This window comes from Helianthus annuus, chromosome 10 (assembly GCF_002127325.2).
Source record: "Helianthus annuus cultivar XRQ/B chromosome 10, HanXRQr2.0-SUNRISE, whole genome shotgun sequence".
Taxonomy (NCBI): domain Eukaryota; kingdom Viridiplantae; phylum Streptophyta; class Magnoliopsida; order Asterales; family Asteraceae; genus Helianthus; species Helianthus annuus.
Genome location: NC_035442.2, coordinates 146,948,495 through 146,961,673, shown reverse-complemented (window position 1 = coordinate 146,961,673; position 13,179 = coordinate 146,948,495). Strand labels below are relative to the sequence as shown.

Sequence of the window (13,179 nt, the reverse complement as noted above, 5' to 3'; positions counted from 1 at the left end):
AATCCCGTGATATTTATTTATGTGATTTTAGCAGCGGAATTTTAACATCAGGATCGTTGTAAAGCTAAAAACTTTTCCCGATTATTTCATTTCACAATTCGGGATAAAACTCCGATAATTTACAATAATAAGATTTTTCTGATAAATCTTTATTTTTAAATATATTTCTTTATTTTATATTGAGCCACTATTTTAAGCTTGAAATGCTCCTCGACACTTTTCCTGATTTACAGTAGATCACCTGAAACATGTTTGAAAAAGATTTTGTCAGCGGGAAATACTGAGTGAATCATTCATTTTACTGAAAAGACACATTTATTATAATTCACAGTGTTAAGATCTTTTACGCATGTTTCTGATATCAACCAACTACCCACAGTATTTGTCACTCGACCGGATCTGTGACAGTGGTCATATCACCATTGGCTGCCCCAATGAATGACGTAAATCAATTAAATTAGGTTCGCCCACCTAAAATGATTTAAACTGTAGTAATGTGCACAATACCCCACATACTGGCTGTAATTTGGTGATTACATCAACTTAATCACTGTAATTACAATTCTGAAAAATAATTTGGAGTATTGTAAAACAGTTGATAAAAAGAGAATGACTTACATTACAGATTTAATATGGATAGAATATGATTTAGCCCTGTTAACCTAATTTCAACAATAATGCACACAAAACCGGGTTAGTGATCAATACAGCAGTTACGATAACTCACGAAATCAAATTCTCACAATGAACGACAAAGTGCAATACTTAAACATTCATCGATTTAACGACGAACGACAAAGTATAACCCTAATGTGGGCGGCACTTAAACATTCTTTGGATATATTGATCTCGGAAAATGAATCGTAATAGCGATCGAGTGATTACCCTGTTTTGCGGCAGCAATTCGAAAGCAGTGTGGGTGTTTAATTGTAGTAAAACGACCTTAACTCGACGTACAGACAACTATTTTACGTCGTTTCAACTCCCAGATTCAAGTCCCAAGGCCCTCTATTTATACTGAAAATTGGCATCTCCCGCGTGTCGCGGCAGAATTCGGGGAACCTCCCGCGTATCGCCTGGCATTCCAATTTAGGGTAGGGTAGGTTTCGTGTCCAGTAGCTTGGGTGAGTTGACAGTTTTGTTAAATTCAACTTAGACAACGAATAATAAGGATAATATCGATTAGGGTTTAACCCCCCCCCCCCCCCCCCCCCGAGTTTTAGGGGCCCTGATCCTGATTCCAATTGTTCCGAAAATTTTAGGGTTAGTGCGAAATTACTTGGGTGTCTCAATTAGGGTTTCCTTATTGACTAATTATCACTCTAATTATTAATTTTAAGGAGAGTTGTTACACCGGGTCGGGGGCCGTGACAATGGTTAAGGGAACAAGGTTCGCCCGATCGAGCGACAACCCGATCGGACAGCCATCCGATCAGACAGCCACCCGATTGAGTGACACTTGCCTTACAACCTTGGAACCTTGAAACTTTCCAACACTTAGTGACTTTTTCAGAAACTTGGAGTTTTGGAGATTTCAATCGCGTGGCAACCCGATCGGACAGCCATCCGATCGAGCAGCCACCGGATCAAGATAACCAGAACCCTTAAAAACTATATTCTTGAACAATTGACGCTTAAATCGGATGACCACCCGATCGGACAACCATCCGATCGGACACTCATTCGTTTCACCCTCACATGGAGCCACCCGATCGGACAGTCCTCCTTTCACACTAAGTCACCTGAACGAGTGGCAACCCGATCGGATGGCCATCCGATCGGGCAGCCATTGTCACCTCACTCACACAAGGGTCATCCGATCGACTGACCATCCGATCGGACAGCCATCCGATCGGACAGCGAGCCGATCCAGTGACTAGTTTAATGCTTTATTCTATCTCGTTACTCTGCTCGACTCTTATCCTATTATAATCCAATCAGGCTAAGTCTAAAAAGAGCTCCCTTTGATCCAATAGCAGTTTTACTGTTAAGCAATCACTGTGAGTATACTCGAACCCATTTTTACTTTTAACACTTTTGGGTGCAACATGTATTCTATATTCAAACACGTGACACTTGAAACTTATTTGAAACATACTCTATCCATTTAAACATGAAGCATGAAACTTGTGATACTTGAGACTATTTTGTGCTATGTGAACGTTTAATCCCTGTGTGTAGTTCCGCCTTAACAATAGTAGCGCTATAGGGGGTGCACCTCTCCCATTATTCTCAGGGGGTATTGTTAGGAGGATTCTAGTTTACCTTGAGTCTTGGGTAAACACTAAAGCATCGGGATACTTAGGCTATCACTGCGTGGACTGCGACACTAGCACGGCTGAAACTATTTTGTTACATTTACCATGGATATGAGCTGTTTTAATCTATTAATCTACTATCAAACTTGTATACTCGCCAATACTTTCGTATTGATATTTTAATACATGTTGCAGGATGATAGGATCCTATGGAGTGCATGGAATCAAGCTAGGAGATGCTTAGAAACGTCACCTAGTTAACTTAGAACTTTATAATCAATTTGAACAATGTTCGTTATGGTTTGTACTTGATACTCGTGTTGGTTGTGTTTGCTTTTAGACAATGTTATGATGAATTCAATCTAATTTCTATTGAAACATATAGTGTTATGGAATCTCGTGAACAATCTGAACGCTTAGTGCTCACACCCCGATGTTTCCGCCATCGGTTGGGGTGTGACAGAGACGGTGTCATATTTGTAAATAGCTAGAAAAAATATATGATAAAACCCTATAATTATTGACTTTTGATTTAGTTCCACTATTTTTTGAACTCACATTACTTTTATATACTTCATTACCTTTAAAAAAAGTCAAACACAAGTTGAGCATCTTTATCTTCTACTTAAATATAGTATTGTTAGGGTCAGTCGTTAGAATTCAAGTGCTCTGTACCACCTAAAGAAAAGGGCCCCTTAATATCTAACGAATTATATAAACTATTTTTTTAAACGATGAATTATATAGGCACCTTGTTTAAGATACTATGAAGACACCACCAAAGCAACTTGACCAGTGGCGAAGCTTGAGATTTCCGACTGAGCGGTCGAAAACGTATATATCAAATTTCTATAAAACCGGGGGGTCAAAAACGTATATACCCAAAAAATTCTATACGAAAACTATATACTCTCCACTACTGAGCGAAAAGTTCGGGGGGTCGGCCGCCCCCTCCCGCCCCCACAAAGCTACGCCCTTGAACTTGACAACTTTGATCGTCGAATTAGGTTCAACAACTTCTCCCTTACGCAATTTAAATACCCTCGAAAACATAAATAAGTTATAAGTTAACATAAATAAATTTTTTTAAAAATCCTATAAAAAGCAAAGGCAAGCAACATATGGGACTTCAAGTCTATGAGCCTGCATCTCACAGTTTGGGCTAAGGCACTTCAAAATTGATAGGGAACAATCAACAATATACTCACAAAGTAAACTGTGCTTAGCAAAATTTAATTAATAAAAAATAAAGGCAGCAAGACGAAACGAATGGGAATCGAACTGGGCCATATAAAATTTAAACCACTAAACCAAAGTTAAGTTTTGTTTAAACTCTAACTCAAAATATATACATATAAAATATATATACATTTTTTTTAATTTAGGGCCCTCGAAAAACGGCTCGCCCACCCAGGGCCGGCCCCGAGTATTGTCATGTATTTATATAAAGGTTGTGTGATTATAAATATATGGTTGCATGATTATGCATATTAGGTTGCATGATTGTGTACATATGTGTTGTTTTTACATGTGTTAGCATGTGTGAATATATACATAAGTTATGTAATTATGCCACCACTTTGTATGTTTTGCACCTCATGTTTGTGTGTGCACACACCAAACTAAGTGTTCAACTTTTAATGAAACAATTCGAGTTTTAAACTCCTTTTAACATAACCATTATCCAGATATGGAAGCGAAAAATTTGGAGGATACTTGTTAGAATTTTAAGTTGGAAGTCTAATGGAAGAGACTTGTTGAATGTGAAATGGGAATTCTGGTAATTTTGAAGGTCTCATCGTGTTGTGGAAGTGAGGTAAACAATGCCTAGGATTCACTGGACCATCCAAAATCATCGCATGCGTTGGAAGCTACTTCATGTTCATAACCACACAAGAAATGAGTGGTTTACACAACCTGACATCCAAAAGGGGAGTAGTTGATAAAGTGATTGCAATTCTACCACATAAAAAATATAGCGTACATATAAATGAAATCAAACTAGCGAAGATCCGATGGAAGCATCGTTCTGGTCCAGCGTCACGTGTGAGTCAACAAAATAACTAAAGAAAATGCACCTTGTTTATTTCTTTCAATTGTCCTTCGGAGAAGCAATCCTATAATAGTTGGGTATTTGTAAAAAAAATTACTGTACCATTATTCTCAAAGTTATTTGTTATTGAGTAATAAACCTAGTACCAACAAAGCAACAATGTAATATGATTCATAGTAAAATGCCAAAATAGTCCCTGAGTTTCATTTTTTGTTGTCATTTTCATCCAATTGGCAAACTGTGTTAGAATTTTCGATTAACTTTTCCTTTTTTTCGTTTTTCTCATTTAATTAAAATATATGATGGCACAAAATGATGATTATACCCTTCATTTAAACGAGAAAAACGACAAAAAAGAGAGAAATTAACATAACATTCTAACCCGGTTTGCCAACCGGAAAAAATGACAACAAAAATAAAACTTCAGGGATCCGTATACAAAAGATTTTATTTTTGAAGTGTAGCTTGACTCGAAGATTATTTTAACATTTTACTCTATGATACGGAGCGTTAGGGTGGAGAACTGAACCAAGAATTCTCTTTTTTCATCATCAATCAAACCATTAATGCCCCAAATCCTTTAAAAACAAAGCTCGTTAGCCTAAAGCCCATAAAATAATGGGCTGACATCACCGTAAACCCTAAACCCATAAGCAATCGGATCAACCAAAGCCAACTGCAACGTTCTCGTTTTCGCATTCACAAAACCCTTTGGCCTCATCGAACCTTCCAGACTACGCACTTCGAACCCTAAAATCTGTACGTTTAGTTGATTGAAAAATGGAAGAAGAGAGAGAAGAAGTGAAATCATTCAAAGAACTTGGAATTGTTGACGAACTGATTGAGGCTTGTGATAGTTTGGGCTGGAAAAATCCTTCTAAAATACAAGCTGAGGCCATTCCTCATGCACTTGAAGGTTTTATTTATTTATTTATTTATGTTTCCAGTTTCTAAGTTTTAATGATATTATTTTAAATGTGTATTTTGCATATTTATGTTGATTGTTTGTATGTATGTATGTATTGTTTAGGGAAGGATTTGATTGGGTTAGCACAGACTGGTTCTGGTAAAACTGGAGCTTTTGCTCTGCCAATTATTCAAGCTCTTTTGGTTGCTAAACAAGCATTTTTTGCTTGTGTGCTTTCTCCCACTAGGTTTGTATTTTGTTCCGTAATTTGTTTCAAATATATGTTGGATTATCTACTTGTTTTTTTTTTCTTTTTGATGGTTTTGAATTTTTTTGTAGGGAACTTGCGATACAGATTGCCGAGCAGTTTGAGGCTTTGGGATCGGGCAATGGCTTAAGGTGTGCAGTGGTGAGTTTTTGTTTAGATGCTTTTATCTAATTTGTTTCTAGATATGTGATGAATTTTTTTTCATTTACTGTATTATGGCGCTAAAGATTATTCTACGGTTGAATACTACGTGGCTAATCATAAAATTTTAGAAAGGACCTTTAAAGTACCGTCCACAATCAGTAGCATAGTCACATGGTTCGCGGTACGCTTCGGTACGGGAACGTGGTACGGGATCGCAATTCGCTAGGTCCCTAAAATCTGGTACGAAGGGGGGTTCGGATCGTTTCGGTACGATGTACCATATCATGCGGTACGATGTACCAATTAAACTAAGTGCTATTATTTTGGATCATATTTCATAAGTAACTTCAAACTTCAAATTTCAAAACAGATTAGATAATGAAACCTTAAAAGAGATAAACGATAAAGTCACAAAGAAGTTCTAAAAAAGACATGACAAAATAAAACTAAGAAATTAGTCCAGCCTTGGTTTTTTTCCTTTGTCATTGTTTTTATCTTCATCCTTCTCCAAATCTTCCCACAGTTCCATGTCTTCAAGCGTTGCATTCCAAGTTAGTTGATTCGGGATCCATATCCCACTTCTAAACTAGCCTGTCCGCCCTTTTACAACTAAGCCGGTTCCTCTTCACACTATGGATATAAGAATAGGTGCTCCAAATTCTTTCGGCTGAAGAACTACTTATAGGTTGCAACAAGATCTTCTTCGCTACTTCAGCCAATTCTGGAGTTTTTGCACCATAAGTAGACCACCACTCAATTGCTTCCATTGTTACCGCATCCAAATGAGCAGCAGGTAATGAAAAAAGACCTTTCTTCATGGTAAAGGTAGCAAATTGTTGTCGTAACGTCCGCTGCTCGTCTTTGTTTTCAGCAATGCGATTAAAAGCTTCCACTATGCCTGCTACAACTTCTTTGTCTTTTTTAGGTGCTCCTCTTTGTATGCCACCTGGTGCTAACGTTTCAAGGTAACGCGTGTCATAAAATCGAGGAGTTAAAGCGAATCCCAAACAATGTAGAGGTATGCTCATTTTCTCCCATCGTCTCAATAGAATTTGCTCCACTTGAGGGAAATACGAGGCATATATACTCTCTTTCATCACATCTTTAATTTCTCCCAACATGTGCCTTCACCATCGCAAAATTTTATCAACAAGAAAATAGGCTTGGTGATTTTTAAGATGTTTTCAACTTCATCCCAAAAGTCATCATCCCTAATAGTGTCAACAACAAGTTGTGCGATCGTTCGAGTGTGTTCATCGCCTTGTTTTGCCCAATCTCTCTACGAATTTAGAGCAATTGTTGTAGAAAGGGCCTCTCTACAAAGGGTTGACCTCTTCAACAAAATGTAATGAGAGGCAAATCGGGTTTTTGCAACCTTTAATAGCTCCAACTTTGAATTCTCTCTAAACATGGCTAAAGCTTGCCCATAGTTCAAAAAATACTTCACAATCATTTTTCCTTTTTTGTATGTGTCATTTAGCCAAAAAAACTCATTTGCAAAGTCTTTAAAAATGAGATTTAATGTATGCACACAACATGGTGACCAAAAAATATGCTTGTATACCTTTTCGATCTCCTTTCCCGCTGCTTTACAATTGGCTGCATTGTCTGTCACGACGCTAAGAACATTACTTGACCCGACAGATTCAATCGCTTTTGTCAGAAAATTCTGCAATTGCCGGTCCACTTTTCTCCTCCCCTGAAAAGTCTTCGGCATACATGAACATAGATCCACGGCTGTTAACGGCAAGAACATTGATAAGCGGTTTACGCTTGACGTTTGTCCACCCATCTGATACGATAGAAAGACCTTGCGAGAACCATGTATCTTTAAATGGTGTTAGATCCTTCTCCACATCTCTAACACATTCGTCTAGTAGAACGGTTCTTGCTTTCTCACTAGATGGCGCTTTATAACTTTCCGGTGCCTTTTTATTGCGCTTATCATTTCTTGAAACTGTGGATTTCGTAAAACATTAAACGGAATTCCGTTTGCACATAGCCCTCACAATCTTTAAATCAACCACACTTCTCTCCATTATAGAAAACGATTGCTCTATCGGCTTCTTAGAGCTTAAATTATGTTTTTTTGTCACTAAGGAGCTTTTTAACGTCTTAGAAACTCCTAGCTTCTCGACCTCTTTGACCCTCCTTTGCACCCGTTCATAACTTTCTCGGTCCTTGATTAGAGCAGGACACCTTTTGATATCAGTCCTTTTTCCCGCTATAGCTCCAAAAAAGTGAGTGTGTATTCTAGTGTAAGAACTTGTAAACTGTCCACCACAATGTTTACACACCCACGTTTTAGCACCGCCTGGATTTTTACCACTACCAGCACCTATCAACCTAACTACATCCAACAGAGGCTTATCATTTACAGCATCTTGTTGTTGCCGTGTACCTAATTCAGATTATAGAATGTCACAAAAAGCTGAAACTAATAACTTTCTGATCTAAAACACATACGTAATATAAAACTAATAAAACTCATCCCCAACATAGTAAAACTAATATAAACTTATAAAGTATAAACAGAATACCTTGTGACTCCTTAGTAGCATTCTGGTTCTGGTTGTTTTCTTCCTCATCCCCAAGATCAATAAAATCATCATGTAATGCCTCTGATTGCTGTCCAATATCATCTCCAACACTTCGTTTTTTTTCCAAACACCATGATTGAATATAATGGATTTGAGGAGAGTAATGGAGAATACGTATTGATTGAGGGTAGCTTATATATAGGCGTGATTGGTTGCATGTGAATTTAGAATCAAGATTGGGAGGATTTTTTAAAAATAGAGACTTTCCAAATTCTGTTCGACTTTCCATCCTCTTTTTGGTTCGACGTTCCATGTTATTTGTATACATGTTCCGAATTCACGCAAATCGCGATTCCAATAGCAAACAATACGATTGAATCTATGAGTTGGGAACGCAAATTATAAATTTGAAATCGCGATCCGGGTCGATCCGGGACCACGAACGTACCGAATCTGGGATCGATTGAACTGGATCGGAGATCGTGGGTGATCTGGCGAATTATGTGACTATGATCAGTAGTGATGAAAATGAGTATGTGTTGTCTGCTGTCATCTACTTTAATTAAAACGATTGTAGTAATTAGGGTTTCGATCTTCTAAGCACTGAATTTACTTAGATGATGTGTGTTGATCTAGAAGAAAGAAATTCAGAGAAGAAATAGGTTATAGGGCTAATCTTACCAACTTTTGGGCTACCTTTTCAGTTTTTCTTTACTGTATCTGTAGGAACTACAGTCAACTAGCTGGTCAGTTATTTACTGTTCCAACTAGTGCTTCTGATGAAGTCTCCGGTGAGGCTGACCACATTCTCTAGTGTTGTGCAAATCTTAGCAAATGATTGCTTTGTTTTCTCTACTGACCCGTCCAGTCTTAACAAACAACAGCGTATTTTCATTCTTTATCGTCTTCTCCAACTCCTGATTGCGTTGATTGCTATAGCTTAATTTTTCCGATTGATTCACAAATTTTGGTAGTTCAGCGTCAACCACTCTGATACCAGTGATATGTGTCGATTTAGAAGAAAAAAATTTGAGAGGAAATAGGACTAATCCTCATTAATTCTTGGCTATCTTTTCGTTTTTTTATCACTGTATTTATAGGAGCTACAATCAGCTAACTAGTTAACCATTTACTGTTATGGTTGTTATTGCCTACTAAGGGGCTGTTTGTTTACCTCTCTTAATGAGGCCCTTAATGGTTCAGACTGTTTGTTTCAGGAGCAGATGTCTGAATGGTTCAGACATTTGCCTCTGAATGGTTAAGATTTATACAGAGTCTGAATGGTTAAGACCTCTAATCTGAATTGGTTAGACATTTGCCTCTGAACGGTTAAGAATTATACAAACTCTTAATGGTTCAGGCCTCTTATTGGTTCAGCACTTAATGGTTCAGACCTCTTTACTGGTTCAGTACTTAACCATTCAGATGTTGCCAAACAGCACCTAAGTGTTACCTAATTGACAAATACCATAGATTACCTAACTAATTTGTACTGTAAAGTGTAACACTTGACAATTACCATTTAATCCCTAACTTGACAAAAACTGTCTACATGTAATGTTATGATTTAAGATTTACGAACATGTGGTAATCATGCACTTCAATTGTGCAGCTTGTTGGAGGGGTGGACCATGTACAACAAAGCATAGCACTTGGAAAACGACCACACATTGTCGTAAGTTTTACTTGCTGATGATCTTTATTGTTTTCATCATCTTAATTTACTTCCGTCTACCGTAGTTTTTAACTCATCACAATATCAATATAATTTGCAAAAGACATTTTGAAGGTTATAAACCTTTATTATTTGTAGTATTAATCTCTCAAAATGCAGGTTGCGACACCTGGACGTCTTGTGGATCACTTGTCTAATACCAAGGGTTTTTCTCTTCGCACAATTAAGTACCTGGTAAGATATATCTTTTTTTTGAAGTCTGCATTCTTTATAAGTTATGTTGACTTGTATTTTTTGTAAGATAAACCTTATGATAATTCACATGCATATTCGACAGGTATTAGATGAGGCAGACAGGTTGTTAAATGAGGACTTTGAGAAATCGCTTGATGAAATCCTTAGTGCCATTCCTCGTGAGAGGAGAACATACTTATTCTCTGCAACTATGACTAAAAAGGTAAATATTGTTATTAGTGTCATCGTTTAACGAAAAAAAGATGTTGCTAACAAAGTTTTACATTTCAGGTGCAAAAGCTGCAGAGAGCTTGCTTAAGAAATCCTGTAAAGGTAGCAATATAAACGTCACTACAAATTGCATATATTTTTTAACAATTTTTTGATATATCGCTTTTTATTGTTTGTTTCAGATTGAAGCATCATCTAAATATTCTACAGTTGACACCTTGAAACAACAATATCGTTTTGTTCCTGCTAAATACAAGGTTAAAATCGTAAATCAAGTTGTTTAATATGATAATATCTATGGCTTGAATTTATAATCATATAATTATTGTGTCCACAGAACTGTTATCTTGTATATATCTTGATTGAAAAATCCGCAAGCACATCAATGGTTTTCACCCGTACATGTGAAGCAACTCGTCATTTGGCTTTGATGCTTAGAAACCTTGGGCTACGTGCAATCCCGATTTCCGGTCAAATGACTCAGGTACCACTTGAGTTTTTCATAAATTTCTCTTAAGCGTTTATTTCTTTTTTAATATGTTTAGTTGTTTATGTTATCAAATAGGCAAAGAGACTTGGTGCGTTGAACAAGTTCAAGGCTGGGGAGTGCAATATTCTTATATGCACTGATGTAGCGAGCAGAGGACTTGATATTCCGTCTGTTGATATGGTTATAAATTATGATATCCCCACAAACTCAAAGGTAACTAGCTGTGTTACGCTTAATATAAAAGTGTTGTTTGGACTTTATTTATGGATTAACAAATGTGATTTCAGGATTATATTCATCGGGTAGGAAGAACTGCACGCGCGGGGCGATCCGGTGTTGCTATTTCGCTAGTGAACCAGTACGAGCTGGAGTGGTATATCCAGATAGAAAAACTTATTGGTAAGGTGCTGAACTTTTAATAGAGTAAAATGCCATTTTCGTCCCAAAGGTTTGGCCAGTTTTGCGACTTTTGTTCGAAGGTTTGTTTTTTCGCATCTGGAGCCAAAAGGTTTGAAATCTTGCTCATTTTCATCTGGTTCGTTAACTCCATTCATTTTCTCCGTTAAGTCAGGGTTATTTTTGTTTTTTCTGTTAACTTAAAGGGCAATTCGGTCTTTTTCAGGGGTATTCTGTCTTTTTACATAAATTGATAAAAGACCGAATTGCCCTTTAAGTTAGCAAAAAAGACAGAAATACCTCTGACTTAACGGTGGAAAATGAATGGAGTTAACGAGCCGGATGAAAATGGCAATATTTCAAACCTTTTGGATCCAAATGCGGAAAAACAAACCTGACCAAACCTCAGGGACGAAAATGGCATTTTACTCTTTTTATTTATAAACCTCCTAAATTGTTTTATTTAAAATTAAAATGCTTTTTAGTTTGTATTTGACATACATTATCGTTGTATGGTTCACAGGCAAAAAGTTGCCAGAGTTTACATCCCAAGAAGAGGAAGTTTTGTTACTGTTGGAACGTGTGACAGAGGCTGAACGATTGTCACGGATGGTAAGTGTTTTCATTAACATTGTTCAGAATGTATGGTAATTAAATATGCTTTCACTTTGTGGTTTTTTGTAGAAAATGAAGGAAATGGGAGGCAATAAGAGAAGAAGAGGGGGTGAAGGTGAGGAGGAAGAAGTTGAAAAGTTCCAAGGGAAGGGCAAGAAGTCGTCAAATAAAAAGTCAAAACGACGATAGACATGGAAGTTCGTTTGATTTACAACAGTTTTGCTATGATTCTTCATCATGTTCCGCTTTATCTAAAGGTGAACTGTAAGGATTTTGTAAATTAGTTGAAGTTTTATAAAGTTTCGACTGTGGTAGGATGTCATGAGACTACTGTTATAAGTTAAGATAGATTTTGATAGCAAACGGTTCGGTAACGGCGATGAAATTAAAACTTTAAACAAAATGGATAGATCTAACGGTCTCTTGTGATACAGACACACCACACAAGAAATCGATTAGGGCAAACTAAACGAGAATCAAGATACAGATACACCACTTGATTCTAATCTAGGCTTCAAGAACACCATCCAAGTTGCCAAACTTGAACTAGCATGGAAATAATTAATCAACTCATAATCCAATGAGAAAATTAACCAAAGAAACTTTTTCATAAACTCACTCCCTTTTCATTAGTGTCGAACCCATACATATAGCAATTACAAAATAACTTCTACTAACTACCTAGACCACTACTAAATAAATTAATTAAAAGTGAAAAAATAGTATAAACTAAAAGAAACTAAAATACTTCAAATGGGTAAAATGGGAATCGTGGGCAGTTGGCTCAAGGTGGCCCATTCTTCACGTAGGCAGGGGTGAATGCATCCTCATGGGTTTATTCCCGGTTACGGAGCGGCATACATGGGTCGGGTCAAAGTGGATTGTTTAACCGTATGTATATCAGATTTATTGTAAACAAAGTCTGTGTTATAAACTTGTTTTTGTCTTGCTCATTGGTGGCCTCATGTAGCAGTGGCGGACATACAGTGTAAGTAGGGGCAACCTCCGCTACGGCTTGGCGCTCCGGCGGTAGTGTAAAATTAGTGTAAATTTTAGAAAAATTTGACGTTTTTTCGATTTCGTTACCGCTTATTTATAAAACGTTACGGCTTGGCGGATTTTCTAGATCCGCCACTGTCATGTAGAACATATGGGTGATAACTGATATGGCCAACAAAACCAGAATCATAACCAGACTAAATCGGATTTAGGTTATGTACTTTGGTATTTTTTGGATTTGGGCCAGACTGAAATCAATTTTTACTTGACCGGTTCACGTATAGCACATCTCTCTTCCAGCCAACTCCAGTCAACAAAACTTATTTTTTAGTCTTTATTCGTTTACATTAAACTTTACTTGAATAACTA

General features: G+C 37.1%; 1 protein-coding gene across 1 annotated transcript; it reads left to right on the top strand.

Moving 5' to 3' along the window:
- The first annotated feature begins 4,933 nt into the window (after positions 1 to 4,933).
- Positions 4,934 to 12,169, top strand: LOC110885973 (DEAD-box ATP-dependent RNA helicase 10). Its single transcript, XM_022133719.2, has 13 exons — positions 4,934 to 5,227; positions 5,342 to 5,465; positions 5,558 to 5,627; positions 9,783 to 9,845; positions 10,005 to 10,079; positions 10,183 to 10,302; positions 10,371 to 10,412; positions 10,493 to 10,567; positions 10,648 to 10,794; positions 10,876 to 11,013; positions 11,088 to 11,199; positions 11,720 to 11,808; positions 11,881 to 12,169. The coding sequence occupies exons 1-13, from the start codon at positions 5,092 to 5,094 to the stop codon at positions 11,998 to 12,000; spliced, it is 1,311 nt and encodes a 436-aa protein (XP_021989411.1). The 5' UTR covers positions 4,934 to 5,091; the 3' UTR covers positions 12,001 to 12,169.
- The last annotated feature ends 1,010 nt before the right edge of the window (positions 12,170 to 13,179 follow it).